At 41.4% G+C, this 23,115-nt stretch overlaps 2 protein-coding genes across 5 annotated transcripts; one reads left to right on the top strand and one right to left on the bottom strand.

The window, feature by feature from the left end:
- The first annotated feature begins 1,561 nt into the window (after positions 1-1,561).
- LOC310985243 (GRAM domain-containing protein 2B) lies at positions 1,562-18,800 on the top strand. Of its 4 annotated transcripts, none has more exons than XM_083970791.1 (13): positions 1,562-1,756; positions 11,746-11,904; positions 12,812-12,875; positions 13,092-13,164; positions 13,256-13,359; positions 13,467-13,565; positions 13,756-13,827; positions 14,238-14,306; positions 14,478-14,574; positions 14,845-14,934; positions 15,221-15,320; positions 15,710-15,817; positions 16,416-18,800. In XM_083970791.1, exons 1-13 carry the CDS (start codon positions 1,665-1,667, stop codon positions 16,432-16,434), a joined length of 1,146 nt encoding a protein of 381 aa, XP_083826917.1. In that variant the 5' UTR covers positions 1,562-1,664; the 3' UTR covers positions 16,435-18,800. The 4 variants fall into 4 exon arrangements, with proteins under 4 accessions (XP_083826917.1, XP_083826920.1, XP_083826919.1 ...); XM_083970794.1 differs by having other exon boundaries at positions 11,743-11,904; XM_083970793.1 differs by lacking the exon at positions 1,562-1,756 and adding an exon at positions 10,122-10,817.
- Positions 18,801-19,933: 1,133 nt separating this feature from the next.
- Positions 19,934-21,327, bottom strand: lim2.2 (lens intrinsic membrane protein 2.2; the record flags this gene model as incomplete). The annotated part of the gene is made up of 4 exons (XM_083970234.1): positions 19,934-20,004; positions 20,166-20,300; positions 20,548-20,688; positions 21,150-21,327. The coding sequence occupies 4 exons, from the start codon at positions 21,325-21,327 to the stop codon at positions 19,934-19,936; spliced, it is 525 nt and encodes a 174-aa protein (XP_083826360.1).
- Between the last annotated feature and the right edge of the window lie 1,788 nt (positions 21,328-23,115).

Here is a 23,115-nt window from a genome sequence, read left to right as displayed (position 1 = left end):
GCCGAGATTTGTGCGGATTTCTTTAAACTGCTGCCAATGATTGGTTTTCTTTTCTGAATGTTTTCAAGGTCTTTATCAATGGAGTGGCAAAACACTCTACTGATGATGTAAGAAAGCTGTAGGCCTATTAAAATTCAAAGGAATTATGTATCTCACACATTTGTCATGATGTGATGTATAAACATGACATTATACATATATATATATATATATATATATATATATATATATATATATATATATATATATATATATATATATATATATATATATATATATATATATATATATATATATATATATAATAAATTATATATATAATAATAAATGTATTTTTATATTTATATACAGTATATATATTCTTTTTTTAAATTATAGCCAATCCCAAGATGTGTAGATCTTCAAATCTACAAAATAACTGAAATAGATTATGCAGGTTACATATTATTTACTTTAAAAAAAAAAATACCAAGGAGGTGGTTTCTCACGGGTTCAGGTTGAACCAGGTACCTTGACACAGCTAGCTTAAGTATACTTCAAATAATTGCTGTAATGGAAAGGGGGACTGGAGGATTAGGCTTGAACCTAAGCTTTCAACATGACAAGGTTGTCACAGAACACAACCCGTCTGGACCATACTGCATTAGAAGAAAATGCATTGCATAAAAAGAAAGCACATGAGGTAGTTATAGGTACCTCACAAATCCTCCAGTGTGACTACAATGTGACTTTGCTGACAGTCTGAACTTTGGCCCCAACTATGGCCTTGGTGTGCTCACCTTACAGTAGGTGTGTGACTTTGCCATTTGTTGCAGCAGTTGTTGTCTTCTTTCTTCAGTAAGTGTGACTTGGCTACAAGAAAAACACTGGGCCAAAATTATATATTTCATGCTGTGATATTAGGATAAAAAAAAAAACCCAACTGAGCAACTGACTTGCTGTCTGAGTCACTTCCCTTCATTGGAAAAGTAGTAGAATCTGGTGTCCTTGCTCATTATGATTCATGAGGGGAATCTAATGTCACTTTTTTAACTGAAAGGGTGCCGCCACGTTTTGTCATACATGAGATCAAGACACTCATATGTTATTCTGGTAAACATTTATTCACCCTCGTACAGTCAAATGTTCAGCTTTCTGTTTAAGGATGCAAAGCTGTATGTAAAGTGGTAGGCTACTGGCTATGGCCCCACCCTTGTGTGCTGAACAGTTATCTTCATTGTTACATGAGGCATGGTGTGATGTGGCACATGAGACTCTGCTGTTTAATCACAATATGTATTCCCCATGTTGTTCACACGTGAAATCACAGGTAAATTATTGATAAAAGACCCACACTTGTGCAGTAAAAACACAGGCCCACCCTTTTATAGCTCTAAAGAAAGTGACAGCCCGACTACCATATAAGGTAATGGGCGGTCGGTTGTGGCCAACTACCCCGTTCTGATTGGATAACTCGCCTGACATGACCGTTTTTTCTGAAGTCATCCCCGTCGCTGATTGGTTGCCTGACTTGGTCCGATTTAAGCTCATTATCTTAATCAGCAGTAGATGAAGTGAGGAGGAGGAGGAGGAAAGAAAAAAAAGCAGAAGCCAAAACAAGAACGGTGGAGTTTGGCGTGGAGTGTCGTTTCAACACGAACCGACCACCACTGGCTGAGGGAAGAATGCTTGAAAACAAGAGGGAGAGATTGAAAACCTTCCTCAGGAAGATCGACGAGAAGGCCATCGTCAGAATCAAGCACTTCATGAAAGAGAGGTAAGCGGAGTGACTGTGGCTTAGCTGAACCGCTATCTGCCGCCGGTGAGCAGCATCATCAACAGGGTGGCTAACGGTTAGCATCCCTTTGCTGACAACAACCTGTCCGACTGGGTTTTAGATTATACAATCTCATCTTATATTGTTGTGCCATTTTTATCACGGAGATGGGAACTACGTTTTTCTACGAAGCGCAATGTTTTGTACAAGGGGAACATCTTTCACGAAGTGTGTTGATAATGCTAACATGCTAGCCATCCGCCGGTGTAAAGACGTGGGCATTTAAATTAACTTTAGCGTTAGCTAACGTCATTTGTGTATAATTAGATACAACCACTGGCTATGAATTTAAATAGTAAAAAACGGTATTTGATCACCCGTGTGTTAAATATACTATGCTGGCTCTTTGGGGCATCTATGTATGTACATTAGCACACACATTAGTGGAGAATCTATATCGTTTGTTAGCATAAGCTTTACATTACGTTGTTAGCTTACCGTAGTTATTGCTGAGAGCTGTTGATGACTTAAACATATGACGTCCTCGATATGTTTAATGGCAGACTTGGATAACGCAAGGATAATTTTTTTCCAGTGGTAAAAAAAAAAAAAAAAAATCTCGCTTGCAGACACATGACCTGTTTATATGATATTTTTATGGATGATGATTTTGAAGTCAATATTGCATGCTCTTATAATTATACACTTCCGTTATATTGATTGTAGAGAGGTGGGACAGGGGGTTTTCATCTGTAATCCCCTGTTTCTTTTAGCGTAAAACACATTTCCAAGAAGTTAATGATTGACCCACATTAGTGCTACAAAGTGATGTTATGTGTGTTGTTTGTGTCTAGTAGCTGGCTAATCCATTCCAGGCAGTGTGAATAAACACTGTTACATGAATGAGGATGAGTGGCATAAAAAGTAAGGTAGTCCTCCAGATCTGGTTGGTTCTTAATCTTGCATTTGCCTCCTACCTAGAAAGCATGACTCATTTGGATCCATTTGACATCACTGTGTCATGTCAGTGGATCATGGATGATCCAGAGCAGACCAGCCTGGCAGTCATGCATTAATTCACAACTACATTCACTCCCACACTGTTTTGTTATACTCGCTATCCTCTGGGATACAAACACGTACACACACACTTGTCATACACGGGTCAAGCAAGTCTATGTTTTCTCAGAAAAGCCTATTTTTAGCTCCTGTGAGGCGACCACAGGTGGTACACGGTGTTATATAAAGGTTTCCTGTATCTCACTGTTAGTACTCCCCGTCCTCTCAGCTTTGCATCTCACTTTCCTCCCCATAGATAGCCATTTGCTGGAGTCAGGAGGAGCCCCGCCAATCAGACGTAACCTGCTAGTTATCAGTATTGCTGTGGTGTGTCTGTAGTCTGGTATGTAGGGTGTATCTGTTTCCACAACACACACAGATATAAGAGTATTGTGGCTCTGGCTCTGAACAAATAAACGGTCAGTTGTTGCCTTGAGTACTTAAATTCTCCAAGTAAACATGGGGAATATAAAATAAGTGATGCACCACGTTGCTTGTCACTGAGCTTGGCATACAGGTTAGTAGGGCAGGCAGTCAGAAAACTATGGATTGGCTTTGTTTAAAGCAGATATCAGCTTCACGGCCGTTTCGGCTAATGCTGCGTTCAAGGCAGGCTTTTGAAACCGTAAGTTACAGCTTCAAGTCACAACTACGACTTGGTAGCGTTCCAGGTAACCCGTAGCTCGTGTTTTTACCATCCTGTTGTCTGTGAAAGTTCCCTATAACGGCCACTCGTAACTTCCGACCCGTGAACTCGTACCAGATCGAACTGGTATGACTTCACAGGGAGGAAAAACACAAAGTACGAGTTTCTTTGAACGCACCATGAGTTAGCAGCCCCCGCCCTTGTCAGGCATCAATTGGTCCTCGTGCTACGTCACCACATTCACGCGCATCCCTTGGCTGCACACACAGCCCTTCATGCCGTTCTCTCTCCTCATTGGATAACACTTGTATCCCACAAGGAAAATTTTCTCCTCGGGTTACAGCAGAGCAGAGTGACGGAGAGACTCGTGTTTAGGCTGAAATACTTCATGTAAGTGATTGCTGACGGAAAATAGGACTATTTAGGACTTATATTAACAAAAACATTCCACTGATATCTGCTTTAAGTAAAAAAGAACGTGGTATCGCTGCAAAGCTTTCTAAGATGGAGGAGCCTAGAATAGGCTGGGTGGGGCACATCTGCAGGCGTCCTTTTGGCTACAGGAAGATGCTCCCAGGAAAGAAGTTCCCTAGCGCTGTGGGCAGTGTAGACATGTAGGTCTAAATTATGAGATGGGCTGCAGGCGTAGAGGAAAAGCCCAAGTTAGAGGATAAAAACCACATCTGCAGGGCAGTTTATTGCTAAATGAATGGTTGCATACTCACCAGCTGGTTTTGGTTGAACTTATCTGTTGCCTCTGTCAGACTGGTGCTAATAACTGTTCCTCTGCCCTTGTCACAGAGCCAAGAGAAAAGGCTATATTATTCTTTGCTGTTTCACCTTTGGGCACTCACAGTAGCCTGGCGAATTCCACTTTAAGTATTTGCCGTACAGTTTATTTAGACAGGCTTTATGGAGGCTTATCTAGAAGTGTGACTTAAGGCTTGTCGGGTACCTGTTTTGTTTTGAACTGAAGGATAAGATTGGGTGTGATGTCTTGCTGACAGAAGGTGGCTTTGCTGGCCATAAAAGATTTGACATGTCAGCCTTTTTTAATACTAATCTTGAGTTTGAGATAAACCTAGTCCTTGGAAAAGTGGGTAGACCCACCTTACCTTGACATCATTGTGTCAAGGTAAGACACTCATCTGAGGCTTGAGTGTATGAAGGAGAAATAGCATCAACATCAACAAAAAAAATGCAGTCTTCTCCTCTCAGGAAAAAAAAAAGTTTTCACCCTCAGGAGAGTTTTTCCCTCTACCACAGCACTACACTTTATTTTTGCTGTCCATACAATGCACTAGCCAACTTTTTTCTGACTTGAAATTTCAGTGAATTCAGCAAAGAAATAAAGAAAAACGGTAAACCATTACTCATCCAGATTTGATGGCTGAATGACTTAATGAAATAAAGATGAGCGAGTTATGTACATACATGTGGACTGTGTATCTCAGGGTCAGGAGGTATTCAGCAGGCAGTTACTAATAAGTGAAATCACCGACTGTGGACTTTCCCAATACACTGCCTCACATGCCACGTGGCTGACTCCTCCTGCTCTATTATTTGATGTTGTTAGATTTCCTTATTTATTTTTTAGATGGTAGGCCTATGTTGATGTTAAACTGTTTTTTACCAGGAATTTCAGAGCAGCAAATGAATGCAATTTTGGACTCAAAATGGTTTAGACACAGGTAATAGTTTTGAATTCTTCCACGAGGCCACCCCGCTGTTCTGAAAAGCTGAGATAAACAAAAATGTTTCTGTAGGTTAAATATGAACTCGGTTTGTGTGCTGTAGAATGGCCCGATTTTACGTTGAATGATTTTCAAAGTCAGCTGGGATTTTGCAGCCACCCCACCGCCTCCCCTGCTCACATGCCTGGTCGCTGAGAGTGCTCCGTCGCCTTGAAGAAAGACCCTTTCTGTCTCTGTGCCCAGTTCGCTCAGAGGAAGTGGAGGGAGCCGTTGCGTGCACATGGCCACATGACTTCCCACTCAAACACACACACAAACACAACACACACAGTTATTCTGTTACACATGCACACAGGCGCACTCTCTGTTCCACTTGGCACACATGCACACACAGTTTTTCTTGCAGACTGAGCCCTGGCAGGGTGCTGCAGACTGTATGTTATTTTGCCATTACCACTGGCTCTTTTCCTTGCCAATACTGACTGCTCTATTGAAGCTCACATGCAGACATACACGTAGAGACACATTTCACTCCAGTCCAGGAGAATATTTTTGTGTTGTCTTTAATTTTCTTATCAGCTTAAATTTGTATTGGCTGGATTGTTGTCAAATTGCCAAATTATAAACCCTGCTGTACAGACACGTGAGTTTTAATTGCTGTGCAACATTGTCCCTAAGATGAAATGGATTATCACACTGATCATGTGTCTGGTTTTGGAGGTCAGTTTTCTGGTTTAGTTGGAGGCTTAAACATTTGAACTGTCCTATTTGGCTCAATAAAGCACAGCTGCATCAATCTGTTGTCTTGCTTTGGAATAAACGGGTTTTGATTGGACAGTGGGGAATCAGCAGTTCACGTGACGATCATTACTTACCCGCGGCTCTCCAGGAGATGGTGCTCTTACACTGTCTGGCTGTGCTTTAAAGTTTTCTGTCCTTGAAGTCCCTCTGAGATCAGCTGACGATCTCAGAGGGACTTCAAGGATATACAACTTTTGTCAGCTCACATGTGAACTCGGTGCCGCTGTCACAGCACTTGAATCGGCTGTGGGAAAGTTTTGACACAAGAATTCTATACAGAAGCAGTCGTGTCTTCAGGGCGCGAGAGCAGCAGACTGGCTGACGTACGGCTGACGTCCGCAGCAAGACTCCTGGGATAATCTCTCATCTTGGGACAGCAAATGAAAGCACCATAACTCTTTACCCTGAGGAGCTCTTTTGCCAGCTGGAATGTCCTGTGCTGGAGAAAAGAAAGCCCCCACCTCTGTCAAAGCTAGTTTCCTATGAATTCAAACATTATCGTTAATGTATCCGGTGTAGATTTAACTTTTTTTCCCCTTAAGTTTTCATAGTCAGTGAAAATTGCCATTTTCTACCCTTTTAATATGCATCAGAGAAAAGAGCATGTATTATGATACCCCATCAACAACATCAGCAATTCAGTTTATTGTTGGAACCGCAAAAATATTCCATCCTACTCGGTGGTAATTTTTGCATGTTAGTGTTCAGGCTGTTGAGCTCAAAGTGGTGATAGGAGTAGAGTAATAATTTGAGTGTACTCTGACCTCAGATCTAAGATGAACAGTGCTATCGTGAGAAGTCGCTCCTCCTAACCAGCATTGTGCAAGTCTTATCTATAGATAAAAAGGTTGGTAACAAACACTCATGGAAAATCTTATACAGTATGTATGTACACAAGTATTGTGTAAGGCGAATGAGTAAGTGTCCCCTTTTGCCTGCCTGGCAGCGTTATGATGTAAACATGTTCTGCATTTACAATATTTCAAGCAATATCTAAAAAGTTTTAAAGCAAAGTAATCTAAAGAATGACCTTTACCTGTTTAAATGTCATTAGGATCAAATGATACGTTAAGGAATAATTAAACTTTTGAAAGATCTCCAGGTATCAGCCTTATACAGGTTAAAGTAAACTCAGGAAGTTATCTAAGTCAGCCTGGTTTAACCTTTACCATCAATGGATAGCCTTTACTCAAACTCTCCCCTCACGTACAAATGTGTTGTCCTGATTTGCGGAAGTCCCACTATCAGGGTCAAGGACTCTGACGGGCCACATTTTTACAGCCAGGAGGATCAAACCTGTGCCTGTTTTTGATGATAAGAACTATTTATAACACAGCCATACCATAATGTTGATCCTGGAGCTCGACGCCTAGATGTTTACACCATAAACATAACAGATGGCTGAGGGGAGATGTATGGGGCCTAAATTTAGACTCATGTCAACAAGTGTAGTTTGATTTTGTGTGATTGAGTTTCCTAGATGGTGGTGCCATAGGTATAGGGATCGTCTCTCTGTCTCTCCAGCCAAACACAAATGTCCTACTAGCCTGATGGCTTCATTTACATCCTCTACAAAGACTGGGCCAACTGTTGTCATGCACATCGCTCTGGCTGCTTTTAAATCCATCTCCTTGTTGTCATTGAGAACAGGCCATTGATTGTTATTGTTAGGCCGTCTAAACTGAGAATAACCTGGCAATGGTTCACTTAGTCCACCCCCCCCCCACATTATCACCATCCACTTTCCACTGTTAACTGTTTCCACGACAACTCATTGTTAGACAGCCCCCAGAAAGGACAAAGCTGGGGAGCTTTTCACTCGTGCTCTTTCCTGCTGTGTACTCCTGGTTCTGGCTCTGTCTTCACTTTGAGCTCTTTGGCTCTTAAACCTCTGCAGTAAAACAGACCTTTACACCCTTTTGGTTTGGCTTTGACGTCTCGGGGTCTAAGTGCACTTTTTTCGGCCGTGCCCTGTCATTCCTCTGCATCGACCAGTGCTGGCCACAACCTGTCAGAAACTGTAGAAGACACGAGGGGAAAAAACTTAGTTGGCCATGGAGAGAAGGAAAGGCATGTTTAATGTACAAGGTGCTTTCCATGATCATTATAAGGAGGCAGGAAGGTAAGTTGAGAAAAGGTTCACAGTTGTTGATCTGATCTATCTCTCCTCAGGCTGTCTGAGACAGGGCAGGGCTGATTTGAATATTATGTAGTTATTAGGCGACTTGTTTTGCTGTCTAAGTTGAGTTTGGATATTTTTGTTGTAGTACATCTCTTTCGCGATTACCAGCCCATTTCCATGGAAAAAGATCAGATTTATTTGCTCAATAGGCCCACTCCAAATCCAGGAAAACCAGTTTGTATACAAGTGGTTTCAGATCAGACGACCATCAAGACTCTGCGACGAAGTGATTTATCTGGTCTCTCTTGGATAATGGTAGAACAAGTGCAGATGGATTGAATCATAATGTGTTTGACAGTAATCTGTATTTTACAGAACATGCCATCATGTGAGCTTGCTGTTCACGCTGTAGTTTTCCACCCCTGAGACAATCTGTACTTTGGAGTGTATCCAGACATATATTCACGCCTCTAACTGTTCGCATGCCCATTTTTAATCTGCTGCTGCATAGAATTTGATATGCCCACGCTTGTTTTGAAATGTCTAACATGGTTAAAAAAAAAAGAGGCTCAACATTGATTTTTGTCAGGCTGTATGACAGTGGTCCAATAAGGAAATAGGTCAGATATCAATGCCTCTGTCCTTGACCATTATACTGATATCAAATAGGCTGCCTCCTGCTTTATGGTGATAATTAAGAAAAACTACTTTTATGCAGTACATTTAGAGTTATTCCTCATGCAGCAGACATTTGTTCAACAGTTTAATTTTTTTTTTTTTTTATATATAAACTCTGGTTACTGTCACACATCTGCCCATATATGTTATGGTTTTGGCCTTGAACATTTATAGCCGACTCTTGTTTCCTTGATTGAGACAGACTTGATAATGTAGGCATGAGATGCACTTTCACACAGACTTGAGTATGTTATCAGATATTAAGATACTGTTTGTTTTTTTGTTCCTTCCTTGTCATGTTTCCGGAGTTACAAGATGCCAGTGTCATGACAAGTGACTATATTTCCTGGAACCTCAGCAATAAACATCATATACAGAAGAATTTAGTGGGCGGTTATCACTCGGACGATGTAGAACGATGAAGGAGTAATGTAAATGAGTGTATATGACAGGTGAACAGTCACCTTATCTTCATAAGAATTACTTTTATGAACTCCCATCATTTGTGGGAAATGTTCTTTACTGTGTGCTCTTGCGAGTACAGAGCCAGCTGGTGGCTTTGAGAGTGTCAGAGGAAGCGGCTACAGTGTGACCTTGTTAGTGGTTACGGTTCATCCTGAGCAAAGATAGGAAGTTGTTGAGTAATTCAAACAGTTCAGAGTGTTTGAATATTGCTTTTATTGCACTGCTGCTTTAACCCCCCGCACCCCCGTCTTGCTTTCCGTAAATAGGTCAGGTGTGCATACAGGAACACGCGTGTCCCAACGGTTCATCTGTAATTATGGTATGGCTCACACAGTGTGTTGCCAGAGTAAAAAATGGCAGCCAGCCACAGAGGCTTACTAACCTACTACACTGGGTTTTCTTTCAGGTGGTTGGTAAAACTACCTGCACAAACATGCCTTAGCTTAATTGACACTATGGATGGGATGAAGTAATCCCACTGCACATTATGCTATTTAAAAATGACTGTGCTGTTACCTGTATCATACTCCTGACCCTGTGATTAGTCATTAATGAAAGTAAGCATCAAGTTGAAGCTGACTTTCATGTTCTTCTCCTCCCTGACCTTTACTCCCGATTACTCACACGGCAAGGTAAAGAAATAGTTCCCTCATGAGACCTTGGGTTAATGACAGGGTTAGAGATTGTATCACAATTTCCTCCATCAAAAATCCTTTGTCCAGGTTTTAAGCAGTGTAACGTGCAACTGTAAATGGTATTTATTTTAACAAGATGGTATCCATCCCTGTTTTTTATATGTCAGACTTCCTGTATGGATGGCCTTTAAGCAGTGCATTTAAGGAAGACTTTTAAGGTTACGGCATGTTTTAATGTGTCCTTGGTTGGAGTCATTTGCCTGAAGGGAGACGGGGATCATGCACCACTCCTAGATCGGTGTAGACAGGCCAGTCTGAGCACCTCGCAAGTATTTTTTACTTTGTCATTTGCACTCTGAGCTGTTTTTGAAAAGCCTCTGATCCAGCTTTGGGCAACCTGGAGCAAATCCCAACAAGACTGGATTTTTTTATATTAGACAATGTCTGCCAGTGGAAGATTTTATGAGATGGGGCCTTGTTTTTGTAAACGTGTCTACACTTGTGTTGCGCTCCGCTGGCTCTGTGTGTTTGAGAGAGCGAGCGGGAGAGAAAGAGAGAGAGTGTGTGTGTACATTGGGCCCTTTTCATGCTTGTTTGGCTCTGGGGGGAGTGGCTGAGTTTGACGTCAGCCACTACGGAGTGTCACACCATTCTCAACACAAAGTGGCTTCCTCTTTACCAGCACATTCATAGAGCAACAGTTTTTTTTCTGGCAGGATGTTGTGAAGGACGCTGACTTAATTCGGACATAAACGCATCTTGGACAACATTTTAGAACCTTTTTACACGTGGTGTGCTTTATTTTTTTCATCTTTTGAGCTTTAATTTGGTTAAGACATTGTTTAGCGCTTAAAGAGAAAAAAGTGGTGTTTTTTAAAGTTTTTTTTCTGTAAGGAAAGGAAATGCCTACTGTTAGTAGGTACATGAGTTTTCGTTCATCAAAGCGATTTAAACTTATCAGGTAAGGTGACAGTTGTTGTTGTTGTTGTTGTTGTTTGAGCTTTAGTTTTTTTGTGTTGTGTTTTAGTTCAGCGTGAATGGAAGCTTTACAGTCAGCTTGCCACGTTTTGTCTTGTGTTGTCATTGTGAACATAATTAACAGGTTTGGATTTGCTGACTTTGTAGGTTTTAATGAAATTGTGGCTCGTATGTTCCTGGTCAAGGACGGGCCATGGCCTTTGTAGAGCTCGTCGTCGCTGTAGTAAATTCTATGATCCTTTTCACAGGACTATTAAAAAAAAAAAAAAACTCTTTTTGAAATGGCATGTTTATAGAGGCTTACCAGTTAAACCGCATCGAGCTACGTCAAACAACTTGTAAAGCAGCCGGGTGGTGTAATTGTGCAGTCACCGTCTGAACCCTGATGCAACATGTATCCATAAAACTTTGTGATAACCCTTTCCAGCACATCATAAAGATAAAACCATTCATTTACTGAATATCCATTCCGTCATGGCACAACTTTTAATTTTTGCAGAAATAGAATGATTTGGTTAACAGGGTTGTTGTTGTTGTTGTTAATGATGATGATGTGCGCTGTTCAGCATTTAACTTGGAAGCTAGATGACAACACTCAGTAGCTTACAGGAAATTGATCTAGACACCCTTGCAGATACTTTTTTGAATTTCTGAGAAGATTTTGTGTGACAGTGCATGGTTACTTCCTCCACCTTTGTTATGATCTGTGGTTGTGGGTTTTTTGTGTACTGTGCCTTTGTATTGCACATGTATTTTTCACATGAATTCTTGTTCCTGTTGTCTTTGATAACATTTTACTCAGAAAAATTCCACCGCATAACAAAACGAAAGGGACTCTACAGTAACAAAAATACTTGGCATTTAACTAAAGTCACCTTCTTCCCGCCCCCCTCCCCCCTTTTCTTCAGCAGCTACCCAGTAGACGGCAGTGGTGGCGGGCTTCCAGAAAAGGTGAAGAAAAGCAGGAGCAGCACAAAGAAGCTGGAGACCAGGAAGGCCTTGAGCTTGGAGGCGGCCCAGCTCGAGATCCAGCAACAGCACAAAACCCTCACCAGACAAGTAGCCATCAGGTAGGACCGATAGGATGACACGGGATATGATAAGATGCTTGGGGAGGGATCACAGGAGCTGCGACACCTGACAACCCATGTGCAGTGGTCATTAATAGAATTTTTCCTCATACTCTGTATTCATGTAATAGACCGCACCCATCCTCAAACGTGTCATTTGTTCATTTTTATCTCGACTCCACACCTGGCAACGTTTGGTGACTGTATCTCACAAGCGGCTGTGACGCTATTTAGCTGTAAAACTCCTGCCAAAGTACTTCAAATCTGTCCACATTTTGCCATGATGACAAAAATACACACAACTAGGCTAACAAGCAGAGCCATACCTGCCACATCCTGTTGCAGCTGGTAACACTTCACTTGCATGTACAGAGTAAAATTAGCACCACATCACTAAGCCACTTCTCATGAATTAGACCTATAGACTATGCCAAGACATTTTTTTTTTGTTTGTGTTTTATTAATTATTCAAAATCCCTTAAATGCATGAAAATCAGACATTTGATATAGTGGAGACTTGCAGCTATTCTGACTGTGCGTCACAAGACCTGGCCTGGCGCTCAGCTGTTCAGTCATGACACACACATGACTGCACAGCCGTTGCAGGCTGACTGTTTTCATTCTCACATGATTGAATTTTTTTAGATTTGTTGGGATGAAGAGGGATTTTTTTCTCTTCGTCACACGCCGATAGGTTTTTTATTAACCGTTTTTTTAATTTTCAACCGTTTCTCATTTTACAGAAGCTCTATCCATTTTTAGCAAAGAAAGTGTTTTTTTTTTTTCTCATTTCTACTGCACTTAAGCTTGCAGTCACATCGTGTCTTTGTATCACCTCACATCAGCCTGATTCTGCTGAAACCACAGAGCTTTTTTAAGCCAACAGCTGTGCCTTTTCTCTGCGCAGGTCACAGACGTTCGAGGTTGACAACAGACCCTTTGAGAAGACAGAAACCCCAAGCACACAAAGTGTAAGTCCACCTTAACTTTTCTTTAAATGTTAAAAGAAATGGATTGTACTTCAGGTAAAACCTATATGTTACTTAAGTGCATCATAATGTCAGTGAATGGGAGCGAGGTCTCAAACTACACAAGATCATTTATTGCAAGTCAGGACAGCACATTATTGTCCTGACATGTTTTGACGTTTTTAACTTGGAATTTGTTTTTGTAATTTCTATTTTTAGAGTTTCATAAAGCACAACAAGACATTCCACAAGCTGTTTCCAGACATTCCTGAGAGTGAAGACTTGATACATGGTAGGTAAATGAAAGTCAAAGAGAGCATCGGTGGCTTATGAATAAATCAATTGTATAAAACTTGAGCATTTGTTCTCCTCTCGTCTCCCAGCATACATCTGTGCCCTGCAGAAGGAAGTGCCCTACCATGGTCGGCTGTACATCACAGACACCCATGCCTGTTTCTACTCTTCAGTCTTACTTAAGGACACTAAGGTAGACATTCGCTCAGCCTCTCCCCCTCATTCCTTTTGGTCCTAATGTCTGAGGTGACTGTTTTTCTAAGCCTGGTCTTTTCTACGTGTTACTTTGTTCTCCTGCAGGTAGTGATTCCGGTTTCCTCCATTCACATCGTGAAGAAGCAGAACATGGCGTTGCTGGTTCCCAACGCCTTGTCGATCCGCACCTCAGATGGAGACAAGGTAGGGTCCTTCATAATTCACGCTTGATGCAGATTGTGTTATATTTAGGGAATCAATGTAGGCCTTGTTCAGCCACACTGAACCCTCCTTTAGGTGTAACGTAATCAGTGACGATGCTTCTTTTGTTGCTTAAATGATGCCATTGGGCAAACGGCTAATGTTCCTGCTGTTTCTTCTTTTTCTTCTTCAGTTTCTGTTCGTGTCACTGCGGAACAGAGAATCGTGTTATCAGCTGCTGCGTTCAGTCTGTCCTCAGATAGAGGTGAGTGGCACAATTCACACGTCCACAACTCTAGCTTTCATGAGCTTCACAATGATGAAAGTGTGGTTATTCTCTTAGTCTGTGTAACACGAGACGGTTGCATCAACACTTCTAAAATCTGACTGAGGTGTACATTTAGTGTCTCGTCCACTTCCTAAGTACATTACTTCAAATTGCTGGTGCAACTGTGGCATTTTTGCAACCCTGTGCAAAGTCTCTCATAACAAAATCTCAAATTTTGAAAAAAAGGAAAAATACTATTTTGACAGAACAGAAACCCTTATGTCATAATAACCCTGTTGCATGTCTATAAATAACTTTTCTAATACTTTGCCTAAATCTATTTGTCCAAAATTAAATTATACCAAATTGTTTGACAAACGAAATCTAAATAATTCTCTCTGTTACAGGACGGTAGCACAAATAGTAGCCCTGTCTTCTCTTCGGCCGAGAACAGCTTTGATAAGAGCAAACTTGTGGTAAGAAACCTTTTCTCTATTTTTAAAAATCTAAAGTAACATTGTTGAGTTGTTATGTTGGAGCAGTCAAGTGATCAGAACATTTTTTTCCACTTGTCTAGAAAAATGTGTCTTTGAGGTTGTTGTTTTTTTTCTTCTTTTTGCTAATGGCATTCTTTCGTCTTTCCTCAGAACTCCAGCCAGTCCAGTCTGGACGACAGCTTTGACCAGTTTGACGGCTCTGAATCTCAGTCTTTACAAGACCAGCCTCTGCATAGACCACTCAGAGGTGAGAGGTCAACACCTGTCTACTTTGACATTGCAAGCAAATGGCTAGCAGCAAACAGTTGACGTGACAAACAGATGTCCTTCAAATGGACACGGGAGAAATTTTAATAGATGTTTGTCTGATCCTCAACTTATGCGGTTATGCATAGATAGACGAGGAACTGTTAACCGTTTGTCTTGAAGCCGCTATCTCATGTTCTCATTTCTGTTCCAGTCAGTAGACATGCAAAGTCCAACATAACATGCTGACACTGTTTTCTCTTCCCTGCAGAGGCAGTGCCTAATGGTAATGGCTCAGCTTTCAGGAGCCTGCACATGCAGGAGAGTGATAGCTCGTCTTCAGAGGAGCTGTCTGCATCAGGTAATGGAGACACACACACATAGGGTGGGTTACATTAGTTACCACCATTCAGGGCACTGAAAGGGGCAAGTGGTGTTTGATCCAGAGACTAAGAAATAAAATATTTACATTATTTTTTAAATTGGAAAACATTTCACTTTCAGACCTAGGATACTCACAAAGATTACAGATTATCTGTTTGTTTATTGCTTGATTTTTAGTTTATTCTCTTAACGTGTGATAAAACCAAACCCACTTTGGAAACTTGATACTCATGCTCGGTTTATGTTTCTTTTTCCTGGTTCAGGTGGATCGTGGGTTTGGAATGTGACAGAAAAGGCCAAGTCGATGCTGGTTCAGCGAGAGGCCAGCACCCTCAACACTCTACTTTTCATTTACTTGATTTTGTGAGTACATCCTCCTTCCTCTTCCTGTCTGTCCTTGTTTTTCCCCTCATCTCTCCCTTTGATCCAGTGCCTTATCTTCCTCTGTGCTAATCTAAATCTGCTGCTCGCACTCAAAGCTGCACTCCGTAAAGGAGAGGTTTAGGAATTTCAGAAACCCGTCCTGATAGTTGGTGATCTTGTTTTGTCTCATTCCATTGTAGAAAATCCAAGTTTAACTAAAAAATGATTTAGTTTTCTCTGCAATGCAGTTTACTAAGTGTGATAGCAGTTTTTTTGAGTGCAAGCTAAAAGAAACCATGAAAAACATTGATTTTAAGTAGTTAACTGATATCATATCGGCCTCTGTCACAGTTAATAATAAAAAGGCAAAAATGTTTTATTTGTTCCAGGGTTGTGCTGCTGCTGCTGTCTTCAGGCTACATCGGTTTGCGAATCGTGGCTCTGGAGGAACAGCTGACATCCCTCGGGGCGCTGCCCGAGTTCACTTTACAGAGCAGGTGAGAAGTCTTTCACTTTTGATTTGACTCTTTTTATCCGTAATCTGAGACAGAACAGCCCTATTAATAGACTGCCAAATGGATTTGAGACGTTTGAGTTGGCAGTGCATAGTACCACAGCGCTGGAGGAAAGGATGGGTCGGCCATATTTGTACTTCTGTATTTACACATCTAAAAAAATTCAATGTATCCCGATCATCTCAAAAATGAGACCAATCAGGGAGTGGTTTTTCAATAACCTAGGCGTGTGATTCCAGAGAAGAATTTATTTAATTGATGCTCTTATTTTAATTGTCATAACTTAGAAAAGCTTAATTTGTAATGAAAGTTAAGTGTTCATTATAATAGGAATGTTGAAGGGGAAGAAATAGAAGAATATATGTTGATTTTTGCATTGTTAGGAGTGTTTGCTTAGTGTATTTATCTTGACTCTGTTGCATAATTAGCAGTGTTTCAGACTTTCAAGGAAGCTCGGAGATTCATTCCTGTAAAAGGTGTAGCCCTGTTGCCAAGTAACTAATACCTTTAGTATTAGGTGTGTATTGAGTTGACTCTTGATAATGCCACTCTGAACTGTTTTCTTCTGGTCTTTTCACAGGTACCGCCAAGACACATAACACTCAGCGACTGAAGGAGAGATCGGTTGACCCGTGACTGGAGGATTATTTTGGCCTCTTCCCAGCAGAACCCAGTGGGAGAAACGTTGATGTACTCAGACTGTGCTGCCAATGTGGCCTGTGCTGTTGGCTTGAGGACGAGCGGCCAACCTGTGCAATTTCAAAGACATCTTGTAAACTTGAAGGGCTATACTTCCTCCTAGTGCAGTAAACAAAAAAAAAAAAAAAAGGACACGCCACGACTTAAGTCGCACAGAGTCGAGCCAAAATGCATACACACTGCCTGGTTGCAGCGTGTCTGTCATTCAAACCAAAGCCAAACGGCTCTAACTTAGCACGGTGCCACACTAGCCACGGTGATGGGCACCTTTCCTGACAGAAACTGTTCCGCATCTGTGAATTTATGTTACCCATTGTCCTTCATTCATTCTCTTCTCCATGAGCATGCAGTCTGAACAGGGCTATACCAATCAGCATTAGCCTACTATAGTGCTTATTGTTGCATCTCAGCACAGGAGACAGTGCTATGCGTAGCCAAAGATGCACACAGTGCACGTCTATTGCATGAGTGCACAGAGATGAAGTTTTAATTGATTTTTCTATCTCTTATTTACCCTTCCCACCTATCAACAGTATATACAATTCTGTCTCTGTCTGAATTCAGTAACCTTTGGCTACTTCTCTTCTTCTGGCTCTTATCTTTTAATCAGCTGTGGGTTGAAATGATGAAAGCTGAAATCTCTCAGATCAGCCCATCGAGGCTTGATACTCTCCTGATGGTCGTATCCTTTCTCTCTTTCTCCAATCAGCAATGGTTGCAGTATTACTTTCCTCTTACTTTGGCATGATTTAAACGTGTTTAATGATCAATGCTCAGAGGTTATTCTCTCTCCAGTCTCCACTGGATGAATGCATCATCAATGCACAAATATTTAGTACAATAGGATAGGAGGAGGTAGTCTCAGAGGTATTCATATGTTTTTGTTTTGTTTTGTTTTTTGTGTACGGCTTTTCGAAAAGCAGACTTATAATCTGTCTGGGTCAGATGTCTGTCGATGTTCTGTTTTATACCAGGAAAAAAAAAGACCACGTTGTGTTAAAGTACAAACATCTCTCTTTGACGGGCCTCTCGAGGACCAAGTGGCATTTCTAGACTTTTTCAGGTTATTTAACGTAGCACCAATAATTTATTTCTAATGCTCATGCACGTGTCTGACGAAATCGACACTTAACCGATACTGTATATGCATTCTCACTCTTTATCACCCAGGGAGGAGAATATGCAACCACACTTGCTGTAAGGTCCAAGTTTTCATCAGCAAAACAAGTGGTCCCAGAAAGAAATTTCAATATGCAACAAATTATTATTATTATGCATGACAAAAATGTAATTTATCTTTGTGTGCTGTTTTTAATTGGAGCTTGATGTTTTGGGGGGAAGAAATTGTGTAAGGAGATGAAAAACAAAAAACAAAGATGTAAGTGAAAGAACAGCTCGAGTGAGCGATCGCACTTTAAAAAATGTGTTGTGCCTGTCACAATCCACGACCATGTGTTTGGATTGAGAAGAAATGGCAAAGTTGGTGTTCTGTGGTATCTGATGGTGCTAAGACTTTTTTTTTTTTTTTTTCAAAAAAGAAAAAAAACTTGTTTTCACTCAGGGGTGGTGGGCACTACCTGCCACGTGGTTTTAGGTTTTCATTTTTTCCTTTGCCATTTCAACGTCTAGTGCTCATGATGAGGTTCCCATTCTGTACATCTTGGCTTTGGTGGTTTCTCAGATGTCCCTTTGAGAAAGAACTCTTTCTATTGAGATTCACTTGACTTTACTAATTGATGTATGGTAACTGTATTGAGCTTCTCAGAATGCTTGCGTTTTCTTTTCTTTCTTTTTTTACCTTTTCCCCCCTCTCTTATGACTCTTTTCAAACTGACCTACCAACGCATATCCACACCACATCTCAATGATCTAACATCACCCTTGTTGTGGAAGCTCTTCTTGACGAGGTGTAGCGGGTGGGCTTTTCTTCACCCACACCCTGTTTCAGGAGTCTCATATACAATGTGTCTCAAAGATTTTTGTCAACATGCCATATACAGTACTGTCAATTCTTAAACCCAGCCCCCTCCACCAGGGGGCAGCACACACATCCACTGTCCTCAAATGGACTCAATGCAAGAATTTCAGTGAAGAGGGCAGTATTTGTGTGGTTTTGCACTATTCAAAGTGTTGTAAATAATTTTGTATCAGTTGTTAATGTCCTAAATTCTGCTATGGTCCTATATATATTTATTTGCATTCTGTGTAATTCAAAGTAGTCTCTGTGAGATGGCTTTGCTATTGTTCAAAAATAAATCAAAAATGTTGCAAAGTAAATGTTCTGTGTTGTTGAGCTTTACTTTTCCAGCACTAGACATGATTGTGTGGGTGACAGATGAACTTGATCAACTGATGGTTGGGATGATAAACTGATCAGATGTGAAGATACTTTCAAAACGCATACTTTAAACACACGGGCATCTCACACCATCTGTTTTGGGGATTTCTTCTGCGGCTGTGCCCATAATCAGACTGCTCACTGTGCAGCCTTTATCAGTGCATGTACAGAGAATTATTTTGTCTGTGGTTGTACCAAATTTTGCTTGTTTTGAATGGCTGAATTATTCATAGATCAAAGGGAAACTGGCTGCAAATAAAACTGAGTATTGAATTGTACCTTTTTTAGTTATGTCTATTGGAACTAAATGAAAGGAAAGTGGAATGTTTCTGTGTTTTGTCCTGAAGAAGTCAAGTTTCCTTTGACTTGACATTTCTAGATGTTACCTGTTTTTGTTTAATTGATTACCTATAATTGGTGGTGGTTCTGCAATAACCTAATTTATCTTCACAAATATCAATAGTTTTGTTACAAATTGCTACTGTGGGTTTGTTAAATTGGGTTATTTGGTCCAAACCCTGCCTGATTTGTGTGTATGTCTTTAAGCCTGGGGGTCGGTGAATCCAGGGTTAAAACAGCCAACACACATTCAGCTTTGAGAGACCACATGGTCTGAATTTTCAGCGAGTTATCTGGTTTCACTTTACTGGGAAGCACAGGTGAAGTTAATTCACTTGGTGAGGCAGGATTTCATTTTCTACAGCAGTATCGTGTGTTGTGCCTCCTGTATGTGGCACAACACAACCATCTAGTGGAGAATTATTTTCATGTAGGCATCACAATGGAAAACAGACTGATCCTTGTACCACGACAAAGTACTCACGTTTAAAGGAATATTACTGGAGATCCTCAGATATTTTTGTCAATGTGTCACAACCTAAAAAATAAGGTGTTTTCTAAATGTTGTGGTCAAGATGGGAAAAAAGGACAATTTTTGAGGAAATTAATTTTAAAAGAAACAACACAGGAGTCTATGATTTCTATTTATTCCATTCTACGTATTCAACAGCAGCTGCAACTTCCATGTCAACAGTTGGATTTCATCAGTGCTTTCAGCTCGTTCAGCTGTCGGGGTTATTACTGGGAGCAGGTTCTGCAGTGGTCCTCTGGTAAGCACAGAGCTGAAACACGCCTAAAAGGCAATGAGAGAGGAGTTTCAATCTTCAATCACATGTGCACAATTTGAAAAAGATTAAAAGACCCACAGTGTAAGATAAGAATGGAAAAGCACACTTTGTCCATGTTACTGCTACTACTTACAAAGAAAAAGAAAAGAATATACAATGACTGCACCTGCTGCAAAAGCCAGGATGATGGCCACCCAGCCAATGATGTAGGACCAGGAAAAGCGCCAGTCCAAGAAGCGTTTTCCAAAGAAAGTGACAGTCACTCCAGTGTAAATCGCCAAAGCAAGCAGAGCAAGGAAACCTGACAACACACACCAGTGAAAACTGCTCACAAAGAAGAAACTTCACAGTTCTTGACAGTCCTTCCCGATCATGTAATTTGTTGTTGATAATCTGATAAACTTCACCTATACCTACCACACCTCTAACCACCTGCTCACCCTGACATGGGGTGTGTGTGTGTGTGTGTGTGTGTGTGTGTGTGTGTGTGTGTGTGTGTGTGTGTGTGTGTGTGTGTGTGTGTGTGTGTGTGTGTGTGCGTGCGTTACCTGACAGCACCAGGGCGATGCCACCTGTGCGGACCCTCCTGTTCTTGGTTCCGTTAGTGAAGGCGCTGAGGCCAAGCACCACCCCAGCAAAGCAGCTCAGCACCGCCAGTAGCATGAAGGCCCGTGTGGCATCCCAGAAAGCTGGACACAGGAGGGCAACAGGCGAGCACATACATCAACACATGTTCACGCTCAGTCCTGCTTGTACAGGCTTTTCTCTAAAATACTAATATTCTATTTTGCATACATGCACTGTAATGCTATGTTTGCATGAGTTTGTCTGCATACACTCACAATACAGAGACTTTAATCCTCACCCCAGTATGCAGTAAGTTTTCTTTTTAGCTTTCTCTTCTTTTAAACCCTGTTTGTAGTTTTAGTTATTTATCCATTTTTACCAACACATTTAGGGTTTGTTTTCTGGGTAGGCCAAGGTGATGACAAATTGTCTATGCAGATGGTGTTTTTGCAAGAATAACTTCCTCAGAAATGCCAAACTGGCCACTTGTAATATCTAGATTTATTGATATCAGCTCAAAATATCAGTTTGAGTTCCTGCCAAAGAGGGCACATCAGTGTTTTACTACTTCTGGAGCACTCACCTACAGTTATCGTATGGGCATGACATTTGTGGTTAATGCAGAACCTCCAAAGCCCCTGATTGGCCGAGCTCCCCGAGTATCGATACTGCATCCAAAAATCAGTCGCCGTGGAAACAATGAGGAGCACGAGGGCGGCCACACCGCAGAGCGTGCCTCCTCCTGCTAAAGAATACAGCATCGTGGAGAAGCCGGGGGAAGCACTGTCCTCCTAAACATTCAGCAACTGGTTTAGAGGGAGAAGAGAAGAGAGCGGTGGGGGGAAAAGTGCATCATTTAGAACCCATACTCTCAACTACCCACAATTACCCTGAGAAGTTCAACTGCATTTACTGTAGTAAAATCATCTGTGGAAATGCCCAACCTGTTTTGGAGACATATTTTGTTCCAAATGGCTGTTCAAAGATGTACATTTAGGAACATTTGGAGAGTGTGCAACAAGTTTAAAAACCATGATACCCTACTTTGTAGGGTATAGTAAAGTAACATAGGTCAACCGTACATGACTATCCTCACATCCACTCCTCCACTGGCCATGTCCTTGCAAGCTAGAAACCATGCATGCACTCTCTTGAATGTGCTACACATCTAAACCCAACCAGACATATATGATGGAAGATGCTCCAGTAATATGCAAAATTCTCTTATAACAAGATAACCACCAAAATAAAGCAATACTGGGTTTTTTGACTTTCGACAAGTGATCCTCGTGAAGCCTTTTTAAACCAAAGGGCACACAAGTAACCAAGCCATTCTTCAAAACGCTGTCAAATTGCTCATTGCCAGCAAAGCACTTGACCCAAACTGCTGGATGACAATAAGCTTGCCTATCCGGCAGTTCAGAGCCATTGTTCACCACTAATTCCCCTCCGTGCACCACAAACTAATCTTCCTAAACTGAACAACTGAACTGTCAGCACTGTTCCTCTGTCACCCGGCCAGCAAACCAGTGATTTCATGCACTGATTTCAACTCCTGCACACCTCACTGTACTTCGTGAAAACTCTCCAAATTCCAATAGTGCATCCAAACTACTCTTAGTCTGAACTATAAACGTTTTCTGACAATATCCTCAGGCAAGAAGCATGAGCAACTAGGTTTCAAGCCCCAGGCTGTGAGATGTGCAGATCATTTCCTCTGTAAGAGAAGCATGGGTAGATAGATCTCCACTTCATCTCTTTGGCTTTCTTGATGTCCTTGACGTCTCAAAAAAAACAGGTTTTAGTTGATTTGCCTCTCACACTCTTAGAGAACGCAGTAACTTCCTTGCAGTGCAGTAAAAACAGATTCTGTGTAATTCCAAGTTTCTTTTTCCTGGTACCTCTGGGTTGGCTGGTGTCTCTCCAGGGTCGCTGGCTGTAACTGAGTGCGTATCCTTTTTAAGCCCTGAACCCCTGGCTCTCATTGTCCACCTCACAAAAGAGGGAATGATCGAGCGCAGCATCGACGGTTGATGGTAAATCCACCCCCCTCTCTTGCTCTTACTCCCTGCAGTTACCCCCCTCTCCTCCATCACCTGTCTATCTCTCTGAACTTCTCTTCATTCATGTATTTGCATCCTGCATATTTCAACTTTTTCTTTCAGTTATTATCTGCATGTTTTCTATGAAATATCTGGTCAGATCTGGCAGCTGTGGTGGGTGCATCATGAGATTCTCCTCTGTCAAAGGCCGTGACCATGTCCCACCCCCCCACCCCTCAGTTAAGCCACGCCAGCAATTGGAGTGTGCAGGACAGGCACTGGCAATCCTCCTATGCATTGGCAACATAGGCAATGGCCTAAAGCAGAAAGTAAGCATTTGTGCACCGTGCACCTTGCATTGTGTGAATCCTCTGCCTACCTGTGTGCACCTAGACACGTGTGTGTGGCCCTTTCTGAACAAACACTGGTACACAGGGAAATATAAAATATACACACAACTCTTCATATTAGAGAACAGTGACGAGTGTAACTTAAAAATACCTTTAT

Source organism: Trachurus trachurus, assembly GCF_905171665.1.
Source record: "Trachurus trachurus genome assembly, chromosome: 4".
NCBI classification, from domain to species: Eukaryota; Metazoa; Chordata; class Actinopteri; order Carangiformes; family Carangidae; genus Trachurus; species Trachurus trachurus.
Note: the sequence above shows the minus strand (reverse complement) of the source record. Positions and strands in the feature narration are given on the sequence as shown.

Excerpts from the sequence above, each read along its gene's own strand:
- LOC310985243 (XM_083970794.1), top strand. The coding sequence starts at position 1,665 with ATGCTTGAAAACAAGAGGGAGAGATTGAAAACCTTCCTCAGGAAGATC. Across the intron at positions 13,360-13,466 it reads TCTTACTTAAGGACACTAAG|GTAGTGATTCCGGTTTCCTC; the intron begins GTAGACATTCGC and ends GTTCTCCTGCAG. Across the intron at positions 13,566-13,755 it reads GCACCTCAGATGGAGACAAG|TTTCTGTTCGTGTCACTGCG; the intron begins GTAGGGTCCTTC and ends TTTCTTCTTCAG.